Source organism: Neomonachus schauinslandi, chromosome 7 (genome assembly GCF_002201575.2).
Source record: "Neomonachus schauinslandi chromosome 7, ASM220157v2, whole genome shotgun sequence".
In the NCBI taxonomy this organism is placed as follows: Eukaryota; Metazoa; Chordata; class Mammalia; order Carnivora; family Phocidae; genus Neomonachus; species Neomonachus schauinslandi.
Genome location: NC_058409.1, coordinates 93,204,092 through 93,222,848, shown reverse-complemented (window position 1 = coordinate 93,222,848; position 18,757 = coordinate 93,204,092). Strand labels below are relative to the sequence as shown.

The window sequence follows — 18,757 nt, the reverse complement described above, 5'->3', positions numbered from 1 at the left end:
GACCAAACCAGGCTTAGCTTTAAGGACAAGTTGGAATGGGTGTTTCCTTAAATTAGGGCCAAGTGACTTTATTTCCAGGGCTGGCCTCTGGGAATCCTCATGGCCCAGGGCACTGGGCAGGACCGCATATGGTCTGAGGTTGCCATGGCATGTTGGATTGTTGTCCCCTTGGTCCTTAATCCTTTGTGGCGTACCTATTATGTGCCAAGAGCTATGCTAGACGAGAGGGGTAGATACAAAGATGAACCAGAGTCCATTTCTGCATTCAGGGAGCTTGATCATCTGGCCTAAAATTCAGCCACATACACTTAGATCATGCCCTCAGGCAGAGGAGCTAAGAGAAATGTGTTCGCTGATGCATTCATTTGTTCAGGCAGAAATGTTTATTGGGCAACTGCAGTGTGCCAGGTAGTGTATATCCTGGTGAAGACAGGCGTGATGCCTACTTTCTGGCATTTAAAAATCTAATGTGGAGAGGAAGGGGGAGGGAGTGGGAGAGAGAGGGGAAGAGGGAAAGTGGGGGGGGAGAGAGAGAGGACATACACAGAAAGCGACATAAATTACAAACTGTGATGCGGGCTTTGAAGGAAAGGAGCAAAGTTCTGGGATGGAGTCGCAGCTGAGGTGGGGATGCTTGGGATGGCAAGAGCAGGGGAGGAGGGACAGTCGGGCAAGAGTGAGGCCTGTGGAGGGCCCTGAGCTTGGGTGTTGTTGAGGCAGAGAAAGAAGGCCGGGGAGGCCGGTCTGGTGGGCTAAGGGAGATGGGCAGATCACCCTGAAGCCTCGGAGGTGGGTTTATTCCAAGTGCAGTGAGTGACCGCAGACGGGTGCAGGGGGTGCTGGTGTCACAGGAGAACTTAGCCTGCGTTCACCCTTCTGCTCTGCCCTGAAGGACGGGTGGCCGGGCATTCACATTCTGTGTGGACACTGGCCCTGTGGCTCAACAGTGGGGGCAAGGAGCAGGCGTGTGAAGAGCTTCCAGCCTTCTCCACTGGGCAGGGAGGTTCTGTGGGTGTGGTGGGATTCTGGGGTCATGCTGGGCCACCTGCCCTCAGGGAGTGTTTTGTGGACAGTGTGGCATGGAGGGAGGGAGGGAGCTGGATGAATGAGCAGGGCTGGTGCGGAGGCACTGCGCCAGGGAGCGTCTCTGCTGGAGGGAGGCTAATTAACCATGAGGGAGCCACTTGAAGGGGTCTAGCCTCAGGCTGGCAGAGACGGCTCACCCTCTCCCATGCTGCTCATTCTCTCACTCTCGTTTGTTTGCTACAACTACTTAGCAAACTTGAGACATCTAAGATGAAACCCAGAATAAGATACCACAACCCCATGTCTCCCTGCTGGGGTATTTACAGAAGGGCCCATGACAAGCACATCTGAAGCAAGTTACTTAACCTCACAGACAAGGAGACATAGTGACAAGGAAAATAACAACACAGAAACAACAGGTGCATAGTCTAGTACTATGGGATCCAGAGACTCTGGTCTGTTATCCAATCCTCTCAAGAGGATCTTGCTGGCTGTTTGGTCCATTTTGCTGACAAGAACACTGAGGCTCAGAGAGGGAGGAATCAGGTCTGCTGGGCTGCACGGCCCAAGAAGTCAAACCATGCTATTTCAGCTCTCCACCTGGAGCTCCTTGTTTTCGCCTTTGGCCATCTCTGTCCTGAGAGGATTCACTCTACCACAGAACTTACTCTCTCACCTCCCCTAGAACAGAAGCTGCATGCAGCAGGGATCTGGGGCCACTTCTGTTTCCTGTTGCATCCCCAGAGCACAGTGTAGGGCTTAGCGCACAATAGGACCTCAAATATTTGCTGAATGAATGAATGAACAAATGAAGAGAAGGGCTGTTCATAGGGCCCTGGATTAAACAAACAAAACCTACAGTGGTTTCAAAGAATGCCCTGTGCCTTGCCCACGTCCATCCGTAAGGCAGGCCATGCTCTATAGATGATTATAGATGATATAGATTTGCTGAACAGTTGAATGAACACATAAAATGACCACTGGAATTCAGGGAGGCCGACAGCACGCTCATCTGACACAGGGAGCTTCCGGCAAGGTGGGAGTTGGCTGGAGGATGGGCAACGTGACACAGATGCTTCTGGAACCTCTGGGCCTGCCGTGCCAGTTCCCTGGGTTCCAACCTGGCTTTGATCGGTGCTCTGCCGATGCTGACTGGATCAGCCTTGCTCCCTGCTTAAAATCCTTCCTTGGCTTCCACTGCTTGCTAGAGAAGGACTACCTGAATCCTGCCCAAATCCCTCCAAGCTCTGTGGCCCATCCTAGATTAGTCAGGGTTCTCTAGAGAAATAGACCAATTGGAGAGACACACACACACACACACACACATATAAATATATATACAGAGGAAGAGAGAATTTGTTTTTAAAAATTTTTTAAAAAGACTTGAGAGAGAGAAAGAAAGAGAGAGAGAGAGAGAGTGCCCACATGCATGCGGAGAGGGGCAGCGGGAGAGAATTCTCAAGCAGACTCCCCACTGAATGTGGAGACTGACATGGGGCTCAATCCCAGGACCCTGAGATTATGACCTGAGCCAAAACCGAGAGTTGGCCACCCAACCGACTGAGCCACCAGGCGCCCCAAGAGAGAATTTACTTTAAGGAAGGGACAGCAGGTTGGAAACTCAAGTAGGACTTCTGTTACGATCTTAAGGCAGAATTCCCCCCTTCTACAGAAAACTCTAGTTTTTTTGTTTTTAAGACCTTCTACTGATTATATGAGGTCTACATTCTCATTATTCTGAGTAATCTCCTTTACTTAACTGCATCCACAAAATACCTTCTGGGCAACACGTGGGCACCACAGCCCAGTCAAGTTGACCCATGAGATTCACCGTCCCAGGCCCTGCCTGCCTTTCCTGTTCACCCCACAGCAAACCCTCCCTTGGCCTCAGCCCCGCCCTCTGAGTGCCCCATGCTCCTTTTGGGGGGCAGGTCTGGGAGCACGCGTGTTCCCCCCTCCTTGCTAGTTCACTCCAACGGCTGCTCAGAGCTCAGCTGGCACACTGCCTCCCCGACATCATCCCCCACACCCACTGGGGACGTGACAGGCTACTCAGTCCAAGCTCTCAGTGCAATTTCTTCCCAGCATCTCACCCCCCGTGACGTCCACGTGTGAGTCTGTGATTAGTGGGGCGGAGCCATGGCTGCTTGCTGCAGCATCCCAGGATGCTGGCTGGCAGCAGATGCTCAGGAAATGCCATCCGTGTGATGCAAACCCCAGGAGTCCCCAGGGAGAGCTGCGTGCGGCCCGGCAGGGCTGAGGGGGGCCCGTGTGGGAGCCGCTTTAAGGGCACCACGTCCCTGGCAACCTGGTGCTGTGGCACAGAAGACGCGGAATCAAAAGGCTTCACATCACAAATACAGAGGTGGCTGTGTGGGAAAGCTCTCTTTGTGCAAAGCCCTTCATGAAGACTCTGAACTCCAAAATTGCCTGTAGCCTGCAGCCCGGTCCCAGAGGGACGCTTTTAGGAGACAGCATTCTTGCCCTGCCATCCTCAGAAGGATCAGAGCTTCTCCAGTGGGTCAACCTTTGTGTTGATCTGCATTTAAATGCTCTGTTTTAGCCCCAGCTCGAGCAGGAGGATCCGGCTGCCTCACATGAAAATCCACACAGAGCTCTGTCGAAGGGATGCCCCCCACTTCTGTTGGGAGTTTTGTGGTGCGGATAAGTGCCACATGCAGAGCTCTCAGACCTGCTGAATGGAGAAGGAGAAGGGCAGTTGCCTTCCAGGAGCCCCGCTCATGGCCAGGGTTTCCACCAGGGGCCTAGGATGATGTGGCTCCCGCTCAGGAGTCAGGCAGCCCAGGCTCACATCCTGGCTCCACGAGCTAATAGCTGTGTGACCTTGGGCAACTTACTTCACCTCTCTGAGCTTGCATTTCATCTGCAAAAGGGGGCTTATCATGATCGCCATCTGGAAGTGATTATGAGGATTAAACGAGTCTCTGTGAAAGCCCTTGGAGCAGTGCTCAGCACAGTGGTTTTCAGTGTGTTCTGAACACACACACACACTCTCCATCCAATAATACATATGAATATGAATACATATCACAGATAAGGATCCCCTTGCTGTCTATTCTCTATTCTTCTTCCAGACAGTATTTCTAAAATGAGAATCGCATCATGTCACTTTCCTGTTTAAAATTCTTCCTTGGCTCCCGCATTTCTCCTGGGATAAGGAGTCAGCTCTCACCATGGCCTACGGGAACTGCAGATCCTTCTTGAGTTTTCAGGACACACCAGTCTCTTTTCCATTCTATTTGCTCCATTACTGGTCTTCTGGTCTTCTAACTTTAAGATCTTTCCACATTTGGGTCTGCACAAAACATTTTCTTTCTTTCTACTGCTTTCCACGTCCTGCCCCCGCCCCCTTTTCCTGGGAAACACTATTCTCTGTCCTATCTGAAATGCCTAATTTCCTGATTAGCCTTCTTACATCCTAAGTTTCTGACACCAGGGGTCTTATCTGTCACATTAGCTGCCGTGTTCCCAGCTCCTGGGACATTATCTGGCACAATAAACTCAGTGAACACCTGAATGCGTGAAGAGGGCTTCTCTCAGCTTGTGGCCTGTGCTCTGGCCTCCCTCAGTCCCTCCCACAGATGGCCATCACTGCCTGATAGCCTCGAAGTGTCCTCTACTGAAGCCATCTGCTGAGGGCTTCTCTGGGCCAAGGCCTGTGCCAGGACTCCTGAGTGCTGCCCTGCCCAGAGCCAGCTGCCCTCCAGCTGGCTGCAGGCAATTTCTGTCCCTTCCCCGGGCCAGAGAAAGGCAAGAATATAGTCAGCGCTGGGCACTTGCTCTCTAAAGTGCTCTGGGGAACCTGCCGAGCAGGCAGGGATGGGGAGGTGCCAATATGCAAAAAGAAAGCAGCAGCTGGTATTGCCAGATAGGGTACGGCTGTCAGGACGGGCCCAGCCGGAACCAGTGACAGGTCCCTCTAGCATCATGGCAGGGGCGCCATGTTTGCCTTGTCCCCACTGAAATGCAGGTGGCAGGTTCCAAGGAGACGCATGACGGTCTCCTGCAAATCAACGAGCCAGGCCACCGGGCAGAGCACATGGGGGACCCAGGCCTCTGCCAAAGGAGTAGTTGAGTCGCTAAAGGATGGGGCTTGGGGTCAGACAGCCCTGGGCTCGAGTTGATGTTCTGCTGCTTCTTGGCAGTGTGTTCTCAAGAAATTCTTCAACCTTCCCGAGCCTCAGTTACCTTCTCTGCAAAATGGGAGTAACAGTACCTGCCTTATAGGATTCCTGGGAGGATTAAGTCAGATCACGTATGGAAACCATCGATCACAGTGCCTGGCACACGGTACGTGCTCGGATTGCTGACTGTGGTGGATCGCAGCCGGCCAGACACATCTTCCCTTGGTTTCCTAAAGCCTAGGGTGGGCAGAACTGCCTGCCCTCCTCCCTATCCCAGAGCACATTCTGTCCCTGCCACTCCTCCGTGCTTGTCACTTCCTACATTGCTCTACCCCTTCTCTAGCACACACCTCTGTCGCCCTAGATTTGAGCTGCTTGCTGTACCCCAGATCCCCATCTTCGGGCCCCCTGGAGTTAACCAGTGCCAGGCCAGGTCCTACCCCCTCCTTCAAGCAGTGCATTCTTCTCATTACCTCCTGCCATACTCAGTCTCACAGAGCTTTGTCTCAGCCCGTGCTCTGGTGGTTAAGCCCCAAACCCTTTCAAGCCTCCTATCAGTGCTGTGGATGTGTGCGTACCGTGAGTCTGCTTCCCAGGATGTCCACAGACTCCACACCCCAGCATAAATCCCCTCTTCCAACAGTGGTACCTGGGGGAGATATGTCATCCTTCCCTTCTCCTCTCCTCGGGATGTCAGTGGTGGGAAAACAAATCCATGCTCACAGTCCTCACATGGGGGTCAGAGGGAGAAGCAGACCCCCCACTGAGCAGGGAGCCCAATGTGGGACTCGATCCCGGGACTCCAGGATCATGACCTGAGCCGAAGGCAGTCGCCCAACCAACTGAGCCACCCAGGCGCCCCTGACAGCCTTATTATTTTATTTTATTTTATTTTTTTTTACTTTTGAGACATTGTCTACTAAATATCCATCCCAGAATAACCTGTTTGCTAGTCATTCTTTTAAGGAGAAATGGTGTTTTGTGGAAGAAAATTTTTAAAAAACGGCTAGTTCAGCTTGTAACTCAGTGACACCAGAGCTTTTTCTCTGGAAAACCAAAGCCGAAATGCTTTATGCGTGTTTCCTGTTTTGCCACGCAGAATATTAAAAAGATGTGTGTTCAAGGGTTGATGTTTAAAGCAATTAATAATTTTTCACTGCTTCACGGAGGGCATTCTCAAGTGCAACTGGCTTTTTTTTTTTACCTGCATGTACTTAAAGGGGAAGACTATAGTCTTGTTATCATGTGGTGTCACAGCCTTGATTCATACTGAGGTGCCAGCAGTTTTCCTCACACAGTATAAATGGAAAACAATATTTTAATGTTATCAAAGAAGTAGTTCCAGTCTCACAGAGCCCTGAAAAAGTCTAGAGGAGCCCCAGTGGCCCGTGGACCACACTTTAAGAACCACTCAGGTAATTACACACTAGCAGGCAAACAATCCAGACCCCTGCTAGAAGTCAACAGCAGGGTCCTGATTTAGAAGCAAGCCTACAAAAGCTTACTGACAGCAGGGCAGAAGCAGACATATCAGCCCCCAAGGTAGGTGACACAAATTCAGTCTGCAAAGGTAGGCCCTCATCAGCTTCAGAAAAGTTCTGTTCTTGCTGGGCCATGAGCCTCGTAGACTCAGGCTTGCCATTCCGGAAGAACTGAGACCTAAAAACTCTCTTTGCTTGCATTTAAGGGGATGTTTATTAACATCAGACCTTCCTGATTCTGGAAACAAACCCTGTAAATCCACATCTTCCTGAGGGCTAGAGAGGAGAATGAGAATCTAGTGCCAGCAAACAATGCACCCCTCCCCATCTCCTGCAGTCCACTCCTTCTGACCCTCTTCCCTTTCGTGCTCTCTGTCTCTCATTCTCTCTCTCAAATAAATAAATAAAATCTTAAAATAATAATAATAAGCCTGTCACTTCCAGGAAAACAACTACTAGTACTTACTGGCAGTGATAAAATTCAAGCTTGCTTCCAAGTGAAAATTAAAAGTTTAGAAAACTTATAACTGCTACACTGAGCAGTATCCCTTTACTGGGAGACTCTTCTGAGGGCATCTGTGGTGATGTTACCGGCTAGAACGTTTTTGATACTGTGTAATGCAAGGTGCCAACTTCAGGAAGATCTGCATAACTCAGTGAAGGAGCATCTTCCCAATGACCAATGCACACTGTTACAGGATCCTTCATGGGGGAAAGCTCCATTCAAGTAACAGAGTATAGAAAGTCCATTGATGTGGTTTTGGGTTCCACACAACAACTGGCCTTTAAGAAACTTCCACCATGTGATTTTGGTGTATCATCAAAGAAGAATATCCACAATTATTTGGAGGGGCTATTAAAATTCTCCTCCCTTTTCCAACTACATGTCTATGTGAAGCCAGATTTTCTTCTTGTACTTGACCTAAAACATCATATCACCACAGAGGGAATGCTGAAGTGGTTATGAAAATCCAGTTGCCTTCTACCACATTTGTAAAAATGTCACTCTTCTCAATTAAATTTGTTTCTGTTTGTTTTTCATAGAAGTTTGCTATTTATATAAACATGTAATGAGTAAATTATTTCTAAATGGATTAATAAACATTTAAAAAAATTTCTCAGTAGTACTTTCCAATTTGGTAAATATCAGTAGCTATAACCACATAAACAAAAGCAGAGTCCTCATTGCTTTTGAAAAACCTAAAGGGGTCTTGAGACCCCAAATTTAAGAACTTCTGGGGTAGGGGACAAGAGCATGGGATCTGGGGTCAGACCAAGCTACCTTCTGATCCTGATTGGCTGCTTTACTGGAGATGAGGCTTGGGGAGTGGCTCTTGGTTCTCAGCACTGAGAGAGAGCCAGGGGGACTGCATGCCTACCTCAGGGACTGCTTGAACCAGCAAGGGTGAGAGCCGCAGGTCCCAGGTGGCCCTCACTCAAGAAGAGAGCAGGCTGGGGGTTTGCAGAGGGCTGACAGAGGAAAACTCACTTCCCGCCTGTAAGGTACCACCTTGCTCGCTCGTGCCTGCAGTAGGCTCCCTCACCCTCCCTTTGGAGAAATGCTATGGAACTTTGTTGTTGTTTTTTTTCCTTCTCAGTGAATTAAACTTAATTTTGTTTTGTACATTGGCAGCTCTGCCTGAGACCACTGATGATGCCTGAGGGAGCTGGAAAGCCAGCCCTGGATCCAAACACTGATTCTGGTCCTTGAACCTGAGGCCTCCAAGCTACTGCTTTCTGGGCTGGTTGACTTTCACTTTCTCTGGCATCAATTTCCCTGCTCCCCCTTTATCCGGACCCCTCCCCTGATACTCCTCCTCCACTGCCTCCGGGAGATGGTCTGGGCTCAGAGCTCAGGGCTGCCATCCTGGGTGTGCTTTGGAAACCAGTTTGGCCGTGGGGGGTGCCATCATTTCCAAAGCAGGAGATCAGGTCTCCCCAAGCTCTGGTGTTTACTTTATCATTACAGCCAATTATCTTTGTTATTTCAATCTCTATTTCATGAGCTTTGGGGAAAAGCATCCACAGGCTTGTTTTCATGGCATTTTCTTCTCTTTGGCATGTGTCACTTGGCACTCAGTTGGTCCAGGAAGGAGGTGAGTATCTGGGTCATTTCTGCAGCCCCCACCCCATGCCACCGGCAGAGGGAAGGGCCCGGGGCTGGTGGCGCCATGAGGCGGTGCTCTTGCAGACCTCAGCAGCACAGCCAGAGCCCAAACACAGGGTGTCGTGCGCCTTTTAGTGACTATCAAGTCCTTCCATCCGTCCTTCCTTCCCTCCTTCCTTCCTTCCTTCCGCCCTCCCTCCCTCCCTCCCTCCCTTCCTTTCCTGGCATGGGCAGCCCGGTTCCAGCCTCCTTGAGTGTCGGGGAGATGCTGGGAGCCACAACACACCCAGGCATTGACCCGCTATTCTAAGTCAGTGTCCTACTCAGGCTCCCCCCACCCCCCACCTCCCCCCGAAGCACTGGCAGAGCCAGTCCCAGTGGGAGGAACAGTCCCTGCTGGTGTCTTGGTCAATTCTGTCACTTGTGTCAGAGGGCAGGGTGCATGCTAAGCTGTCCCAGAGGAAGGGGCGTGCCCAGGGTCCGGGGACACAGTGCACGCTTGCGATGTGGCTGGGGAGTGGCATGCGAGTGTGTCTTCCCGTGCTGGCACTCTGGGTCCCGGTCACACCCCACCAGGCTCTGCCCGCCACGACCCGCAGCAGCTGCCGCCCCTCCCGCCTCCCCCGCCCCGGATCTGCTCCTCACCCTTCAGGCTTCATCTCCACAGAGAAGCTTTCTCTGATCTCCACACCAAGGGGAGCCTCTCTACTCTAGGGTGTCACAGCGACCTTGCCCTCTCTTTTGTGGCACTGTCAGAGTTGTCATCTTGCACATGCTGCTGAGACAGTGGAGCATACGTCTCCCTTCCCAGTGACCTGGGGGCCCCACACGGGTGGGGGTCTCCCCAGTGCGAGCAGAGGAACCCGACCCACCAGGCGTGCAACAGACAGGCGCTGAGTGAGTGAGGGACCCAGCGGAAGCAGGAACATGGCGCGTGCGGGCTGTGCTCTGGGCCGTTCCAGGGACACCTCCCTGCCTGTGGACTGGCTGAGCTTTCCAGGGGGCGGGAAGGCAGTTTCCTCCACAGCATGAAGAGTGCCTCAGGAAGGGAATGAGACCTCTCTTGTTAAGTGGGAGCCTCTGGGGCAGGAGCAGCCCTGAGGAGTTGGTGTGGGGAGTCAGATGGCTCCCGGGTGGAGCACGAGCAGGACTCAGGACTAAGATTTCACCTGTAACATAGGTAGCCGCAAGGGGGAGCAGGTTGGTAGAAGTGCTCCGGAAGCCACGGTGCCTGCTGGGCATCGTTTTTACAACGATCTGGGCTGTTTCTGGTGTCAGACTGAGAGACTGCTGGGGAATCTGGAAGGGGGAGTACAGAGCAGGGGGCTTGGGTGGGGGGGCATCTAGAAAACAAGATGGTAACCCTCCTGCTTGTATTCCGGAGGGCCAGGTAGTCGTCGCCGGCCAGGCAGAGGCACTGGGGAGGAGTGCTTCCTGTCCCCGTGTCGAAGCTGCTGCCCGACCCCTTGGCCGAGGCTCTGCTGCCACGGTGCCAGGGTCCACTCAAGGAAGGGCGCCCCAGGCAGTCGTGCTGGGGACACTGGAGATAAAGCGTGGCGGATGCTGGCGGAGGTGGGGTTAGAGGGTGGGAGTACTTACAGTTCGGTCACGTCCTTGGGAATGCCTTTGGGGAGGGCGTGCAGCCCCCTGTTGCTGCACCGGACCACCGTCTCCACGCAGGTGCACTGCTCCGGGCAGTGGGGGCCCACCTGGCAGCTACTCTCGTCATTGCCTGTGGAGGGTCCCAAAGTGAGCATGGGGGGACACTAGCTTCTCTGGGGGGGGTGGGGGGGCGGGGCAGGTGAGCGAGGCCGGGTGCCAGGGACCAAGCCGTCTTCAGGAAAGGGAAGCCCTCCACTCTGAGCCTGAACCAGAAATAAGGAGGCTGCTGGTCTCCTCCATGGGTAAAGGGGAAAGAATGTATGTCTGGATCGGGGAAAAGGGCCACCCCTCTGCTACCATGTTCAACATAAATTGAAGACTTTAAAAACTTGATTAACCAGAGTATTAGATAGGGAAGAGACGACTGTGAACCGAATCCAGAATAAGCCAAACTGACTAAAGGAGTGCTCCAGGGTAGGCGGAGAGCCCTGTCTACTCCCTCTTTCTCCTACTGTTCTCCACTCCTTCCACTGACACAATCCGTCTGGGGTGGTAAATGTGTCCCCAGCCCAGTATACCTTAACCTCAGTTAATCTACAAACCTGTTAATTTGTCTTTAGATAAGCTATAGCTGACCAAGTAAAAAATGTGCTGGCTGAATTTATGTAAATATGTCCTTTGGAATCCTGACACTTAAAGCCTCGGACCTCCAGGTATTCATAACCCGCCCAGCCAGTGACAGAAATTTCCCAGGAGCTCATCTTGAAGTCTGTTTCTCAGGATACACTGAGCCTCATGACATAGATAGGAAAACTGAGGGCCAGGGCTCTCATGCACGGTTGTGTAGGTTGCGTACTGCACAAGGGTGCCTCACCATCTAATGGGCACCGATCTCACTGTGGATATGATAGATTAGGACATTTAGTACAACAGTATTCTCATAGACAGCCATAAAGTGTCTTGTTTTAAAAAAATCAGTTATATTATGACACATTTCTGATAGAAGTAAAATGTCTTTAGGAAGAGGCCCCCTTTCTTAATTTGCATAAGGGAGCCATATGGTTAGCAGCAGACCTACAGAGCCCCATAGAGCCCTTCAGAGCCACAGCTGCATGCCAGAGGGCAGAGCAGTGTCAGATCTCAGGGGGTCCTGGCCATTAGTTACCTGCTGCACCTCTCCTCTCCTTTCTTTCTTGCCTTCCCAGGTACTGCCCCTCTGCCCCGCCCCCCAGCCTCCTCACCTTCACAGGTAAAGTCCTGGCTGGCCACATCCTGGATGGGGATCTCCTTGAGGAAGAATGGCTTCTGGCACCGGGGGTTCCCGCTCACAATCCGCCTCTTCCTCAACCACTTGCCGAGCCAGGCCAGGTGGCAGTTGCAGTTGAAGGGGTTGGACAGGAGGTTTCTGGGAGGAAAAAAGGGCCCTCTGAGTGGTTAGCACCTACCGCTCTACTGTGGAAGCTGGCCTCGGGACCCAGGGCTGCAACCCTGGGGCCCGGCTCCTCAAGGAGGCCTGCTCTGGGTTCCGGGGAAGGAGAGAGGAGGTCCAGGAAAGGAAATGCAGACTCTCTTCTAGAATCCACAGGCAGTCTTTGCGAGGGTCTCATTCCAGACCTCTGTGGACGGACAGGACCGTGGTCTCCTGCCGCGCCCTCCCTTTTCCGCTGAGCTCCACCTATGGACTGTCTTCAATCCCGCAGCACGGTTCTCTTACACTTAGTGCCTCCACCAGCGCTGGTCCCCAGCCTGGCATGACTCTCTCTGCTGTCTGCCTGGCCGCCTCCTCCTCCTTCCGTCCTGGCGTAGACAGGGAGACTAGAAGCTGCACCTGTCCCAGCCTTCTCCCTCACTCGCCCACGTGGCCTGCTCAGCAGCCACACTGGCCGTGCAATGTGTGCCTCCCTCCTTAGACTCTTGGCTCCCCGGGGTGCATCAGACCTGTCTGTCCTGTGTCTCTGGGGTCCTACATGGCATCAGCACCACCACTGTGTGTGTATATGTATCTGAGGAATGCAGTGACCGGACTGGTGGAGGGATGGGGGCAGAGCAGCTGTGGGTCTGGGTGTTGCCTGGGGGACTGGAACCAGGCTCAGCACTTCATAAGCCCGAGGATGGAGGGGACATTATTCTCATCTCACACAGGAGGAAAGTAAAGCTTAAGGAGGTTACATGAGAGGCCAGGCAGCCCTGAGTTGCTGTGGTATGACAGGACAAATTAAGAGCTCGGGAGTCAGACATCCCGGGTTTGAATCCTGACGCTGACGTTCAGCAGCTGTGCCGAGTCAGGCGAGTTTCTTCTTGCGTCAAAGCTGGTTCCCCTAATGAATTGTGACTGTACCTCTGGGCATCTTGTATGTGTCTGGATTCTCAGTGTGGAGACACACAGGAGGGGTAGAAAGTGAGCTAAAGTAAACCAACCTGCTGGCGCTAGTTCCTAGCCCTCGGCCGCCCGCCGTGCTGCCACTCATTCGTTCCATTCACACCTTGGTTCACCAGGTATATAATGGGCCCTTACTTAGTGCCAGGCACTGACCCAGGCATTGTGGACACAGCGGTGCACAGAAGAGCTGCACATCCCTGTCCTTCTGGAACTTCCATTCCAGCTGATGGGAGGCAGACAGCATGGAATCAACAACCCAAACATCGGTTGTATGGTCTATCAGGAAACGGTCCGTGCTAAGGAAATGGTCAGGAGACCTGGGCTGAGGAACTGGGGGGGATGGCACGGGGGCAGAGCGGGGTAAGGCACCCACACTTGAGCAAAGGATGGAAGGAGGGGAGGGAGGCCGGGGAAGGCTGTTCCAAGTAGTGGGAGTGGGTCTAGGGTGTGGGGGGCAGTGAGGAGGCTGGGGGGGCGGTGCTGGCCTGGAGGTAGGTTAGGAGGGACCGGATGGTGTGGGCCCTTTAGGACATCTATAATTTGGCTTTTATTCCCAGTGAGGCGGGTATTTGGGAACAATAGGCAGCAACAGGAGATGCAACCAAAAGCCTTTCTCTTCTGTCTTTCAGAGAGTCATTAGGGAAGGAAAGAGAGAGAGGAATGGACCAGCAACTAAGGTTAACAGAGCCACGTGGAAATACTATGCACAACCATAAAGGCTAACGTGTGTTGAGTACTTTCTATATCTCAGGCCCCTCCTTTGCATTTTACAAATATTAACGGATTCAATCTTTGTAACAATCCTATGAGATGGATTATACAGAAGGAACAATTCAAACACAGAGAGATGAAGTAACTTTTCTAAGGTCACACAGCTAATAAGAGGTAAAACCAGGGTTTGAAACCAGGAAATTTGCTCTAGAGTCCATCACTTTACTATTCTAAAGCTTCCTTTACCAATACAATGAATTATCCGGGCAGGCGCACTCATTTAGGTGTCCAGAAGGCTAGATTCTAATTCTGGTTCTGATACACATTTAAGCAGCCAGTGACATCATTTAAAACCCACTGTCAGATCATGTCACTGGCCTGCTTAAAACCTTCAGTGGCTTTCGATGAAGACCAAAATAGTCCATGGCAGGCCTGTAGCCTGGCCCTGGCCTGGCCTCCCTTCTGCCTTGCCTTATACCTCATCCTCCCTTACTCTGTGCTATGACCATGTTGGACTGTGCTCAGTCTCATGCATCTGCTCTGTGACAACCCACCACAGAGCCTTTGCACATGTTCTTCTGATAGAAGGAAATACACTTCCCACTTTCTTGAACAAGCTAACTCCCACTCACCTTCCAGAACCCAGCTCCAGTGTTCTTTGACAAAGCCTATGTTGGGTTTTCATATCACCGTGGACCTCCCTTCTGTGGTAATTCACTATGCTGTGAGCTCCAGAAAGGAGGGACCATGTCTGTGAATTCTTAGCACTTCGATGGTGCCTGGCACATGGAGGGAGCCCAGCAAGTGGTTATTACGTTGACAGATGGGTAGGTGACTGTGGCCAAACATGGTAGGGAGCTGCCAGGGGAGAGGTGTGCAGGAGAGGAGCCCAGAGTCAGTGTGCAGTGGGTCCAGGAGGACTTACATGGTAGATAGGGAGACAAGTGTGGTGAAGGCTCCAGGAGTGATGGTGGTGATCCGATTGTCATAGAGGGACAGCAGCCTCACTGAACTCAGGCCAGCAAACGTGTCATTGCTCACGCAGTTGATCAGGTTACTCCTCAGCATCCTGCAAGGAGAGGGATAGGGATGAGGGTGCACAGGCATTATCTTCTCTCCACCACAGAGCCACAGGGTGTGCGTGTGCGTGCGTGTGTGTGTGATGCTTTTGCCAACTCCAGGCCAGACTAGTCATGTTGCTGAGGTTTGTTCTGTGATAGGGTGTGGGTCCCCACTGTGGCTACCTGTGAATGTGTGCATACATTCTTGTCTGTGCATGCTTTATGTACAGTAAATATGGGTGTCATGAGTGTCTATGTGTACACATGTATGTTGTATGGTGGTCAGTGTCTGCATGTCTATTTCTGGGAGGAGAAAGGAGAATCAAGATATGGCTGTGGGCCATCAGCTTGTATGTGTGTGTGCTTGTGTGTACATGCTTGTTTGTGTATGTGCTTCTCGGCATGCGGCCTGTGTGTCATTTTTATGTATATGTGTCTATATCTAAGTGGGTGAGTGTGTGTGTGCCCCTCTCAGCACAGTTTCAGCATGAATCTACGTGTACACCTTAGGGCAAGTATCTTTCAGGGTGCGTGTGCTGGGGTTGCTGAGCATGCTAAGCGGTTTCCCGTCGAGGCTTGGGAAATGTCTAGTGCCTCTCTGGCTCCAGGAAGGAAGGCACTCAGCTTGTTAGGACAGGGCCCAGGAGCTGCCCGCCAGCCTTCGTAATCCCCCTCCGAGGCCCCTATCCTCCCATCTCCTTGCAGGCCTTGGCCTAGGATCCAGGCACTCACAGGGTCTTGAGGCTGCTGAGTCCCCGGAACATGCGTCCATGCAGCGTTTCCAGCTGGTTCCCGGTCAGCATCAGCTCCTGCACACCGGCCGCTCCATCGAAGGCACCCTCTCTCACCTCCTTGATCTTGTTGTTACTCAGGTTTCTAGAAGGAGGAGACAGAGTGGGTCAGGATGCAGGGAGGGAATCATGAGCCCTGCAGTCAGGGGGACCCTCAGGCGCCCTTGGACCAAGGACTGGATGGTGGGGCTCCCTGATGACTTGGTCTTCAGCACCCGTGGCTGTGGAGCAAGGACCCCAGTCCTCCACGGTTGGGGCTACCCTGTGAAACAGGCTGCATGCAGCCTGAAGTCTTTTCAGGGTGATCGTTTTTTCTAAGCCCCAGGTACGAGCACATTTAAAATGGTGATTTTCAAACTGATTTTTCTCCCTTCATCAGAAACACTTGCCTAGCAGTGCTTCTCACATGGAAGGCCAGAGAAAAATATAAAATGTGCCCTCTGTGGGGGTGGGACGTTTGTAGAGCTTCTAGCTCTACAGTTGAGATCCTTGATATAAATGGACACTTTCTAGTTACTACTTTCTGAGCACTTATTATGCATTTGGTTCCACGTGAGGGGTTTGGCCCACAGAATCACATCAAATCCTTGAAACAACACCTATCAGAAGAGTATTACGTGTATTATCATTGTCTCATTTTATGGATGAGGTGACTGAGGTTCAGAGAGTTTAAGTAACTTGCCCAGAATCACACAGCTGATAGAACTGGGATTGAGGCCAGGCTTTCTGGTGCATCAAAAGTCCTCCTAAGTGAATGTTCCTTTGGTGCTGTGGATACTCACACCCTTCTGTTACTGCTTTGCAGAATTCAGGGCTTGCATATTGTATTTTCCAACAGCTTGGTCCTACGAAGCCTTGGAGCCACCCTTTCCAATTCTGCTCGAGCTCCGAGAAGGCCTTTCCCTCCAAGGCCAGGCCTCTCGAGAGCTCCTGCAGGGCCACCGGGGCTGCGAGTCCTCCAGGGCGCTCCTTGGCAGGGAGCCTCCATGGACCACCCAGTCAGCCTAAAATGCATCCCAGACAGGACGGATGGAGTGGAGAGTGATGGTGTTTACACAAACTGGGGGAAAAATCCAGTCTCCGGAGCAAAGAGCCTGCCCGTGCCTTGCACAGGAATGGTGTTCTGCGAACGGCAAAGCTGCAGGTGTAGACGGAGCCTGCTGACCCTCTAAGCACACTGAGGATGTTAGGACCCACAGCTGAGCCCCTGGTGCTTTTGCCTCTCTCACGCGCCCGTGCACAGCTCTGGGCTGACCCACGGCAACCCCAGGGGGTGAAGCTTCCCTCGGCAACTGCCTCAGAGCTGGCGATGGAACTGGGCGCCCACGGGCTGGACGCCAGTTTGGTGCCTCCTTCCCACGTAGGGCCTGGGCCTGCAAGGCAGGGCAGTGCCCATGCCTATGTGCAGGTGTGGAGGAAACAGCTGGTGCCTTGTCGGCACCCTCAGCGCTCCTGTCATGGCCCTGCTCTCCTGCCCCTTCCGTCCTGCTAAGGAAACAGGAGAAATACTCCTCAGCATCCTGCCCTCAAGGTCTGAGAGATTTGGGAGACTCTCTCTCTGGATTTCTGCCCCCCTCCCCCTTGCTGGCTCTCCTTAAACTCAGCCGTTTTTGTTTGTTTGTTTGTTTGTTTTTTAAATAAATCCTGGTAGTCCTGGTCTGGGATAACCCAGGAATGAAGGGAAGACTGCAAATTACCCCCAAATTAGACATGGGAGGAGAGAGAAAAGCTCTCCCAGTAGCTATAACTCATATGAATGCCGGATTTTACTCCAGAGAGTTAGGCTCTGTGGGGAATTAAAGTACACAGGACGGGCAATGAAGATGAGTTAAAGCAGCCATGAAGGGGGAGGGCTTCCATTTCCCGACATCTGTTTCTTCAAATGAGCAAAATTAACATCACATTACTGTAAGGTTTGTGAATTGGATTTCCTCAGGTTGGGAGAATGGAAAACATAAGGAGAGAAAAAAAGGAGGGGATAGAATTTTCCAGAAGACCAGGCTGCAGCTGTCTCTCCATTCATCAAAGCGCTGCTCAAAACTACAGGCAGCTTGGGGCAAGCACTCCACTCACAAAACGAGAGCATCGGGCTTTTGTAGGAACTCTCTCTTACTCTCAGAGCGCTATCTTCCTGAAGATGCCCCAGATCCCAGGGACCCCAAATGTGAAGCCAGGACCACTCAGGAGGCCTCGCTCCATTTTTGTCTCTACAGATGCACCCGAAGGAATATGGCTTCATCCTGGCTTTGACTCTGATGAGGATGGGATCTTACACAAGGGTCCAGCCGTGGAAAACTCCCATGCAGGCTGGGGTGGGGGTGGGGGTGGGGGGCAGGGGAGGGCAGTTCAGAGGGGCAGCGCCAGGAGAAACCCAGTGTGTGTCTCCGCTGCCTCTGCTGGCTGTTGGCTGTCCAAAGAAACAATGAGGCCCCGCAGGCTGGGGACTTGTCTGGCTTCCCCTGGAAACCTGAGTCCGAGGAGGCAAGCCTGGGCCTCTCCTAGCCCATGGCTTGTAAGACCGCCCAAGCACTCTGGCAACAGGGAGGTATCTGTGATCCTGTTTAAAGCCCAGTCTCAGATGAAAATGTAGTGGGGAGAGAGCTAAGTGGATTTTGTTCTAGAAACTAAGGATACTGGGTCATCACGGAGCAAGCACTCTGGCACGCTGTCAGGTCAGGGAGGTCCCGTCTACCCTTTTTATGAACCTCTCCCTCCCTGACGTGGAAATTCTATTTCCAGCTGGGGCTGCAAGCAAAAATGTCCACAGGGTCCAGGCTGGTGACTTAAGGCAGGAAGCAGGTCCAGGGGGATAGCACAGTCCACAAGCCCAGTGACCAGAAAAGCACATGCCCGATTTAGCGGGGGGAGCTGCTTCTCACTTCAACTCAACTGCAGCCATTTGACCCTGTTTTACCAGATCTTCTGATTTTCCAAAAGATGCCAGAAATTTGGATTTTTTTTTTCTGTGAATATTCCTGATTTTTATTTTTTTAAAGATTTTATTTATTTATTTGTGAGAAAGAATGAGAGACAGAGAGCACGAGAGGGAGGAGGTTCAGAGGGAGAAGCAGACTCCCCGCTGAGCAGGGAGCCCGATGCGGGACTCGATCCTGGGACTCCAGGATCATGACCTGAGCCGAAGGCAGTCACTGAACCGACTGAGCCACCCAGGCGCCCCTATTCCTGATTTTTAAAAGTGGGCAACTAATTCTTACTAAAAACACAACTATGGTCAACAAATTCGCCTGTGTGTACCTGATTTTGGCTAGAGGGCTGCCAGGTTTCAGCCTGTGGCTGAGATTCTCCTTCAGCGTAGGAACTGACCTAAAAGTCCGCCTGAGAGACGCCATGACCACAGTCTGAATGTGACGTCATTTGAAGAGTTGCCTGGAGTTACCACTGTACCAATAATCCTTTTGGGGAATGGCTTATACGTTTTTTTTTGGAGGGGGA

At 52.1% G+C, this 18,757-nt stretch overlaps 1 protein-coding gene across 2 annotated transcripts in view; it reads right to left on the bottom strand.

Moving 5' to 3' along the window:
- SLIT3 (slit guidance ligand 3) overlaps nt 1–18,757 on the bottom strand; it is a 592,885-nt gene that overhangs the window by 52,802 nt on the left and 521,326 nt on the right. For both annotated transcript variants that reach the window (XM_021695640.2, XM_044917114.1), the window contains exons 17-20: nt 15,246–15,389; nt 14,378–14,521; nt 11,603–11,766; nt 10,359–10,491 (exon numbers count right to left, since the gene is read on the bottom strand). In XM_021695640.2, coding sequence (XP_021551315.2) covers nt 10,359–10,491; nt 11,603–11,766; nt 14,378–14,521; nt 15,246–15,389 — 585 coding nt within the window. The remainder of the gene's footprint in view (nt 1–10,358; nt 10,492–11,602; nt 11,767–14,377; nt 14,522–15,245; nt 15,390–18,757) is intronic.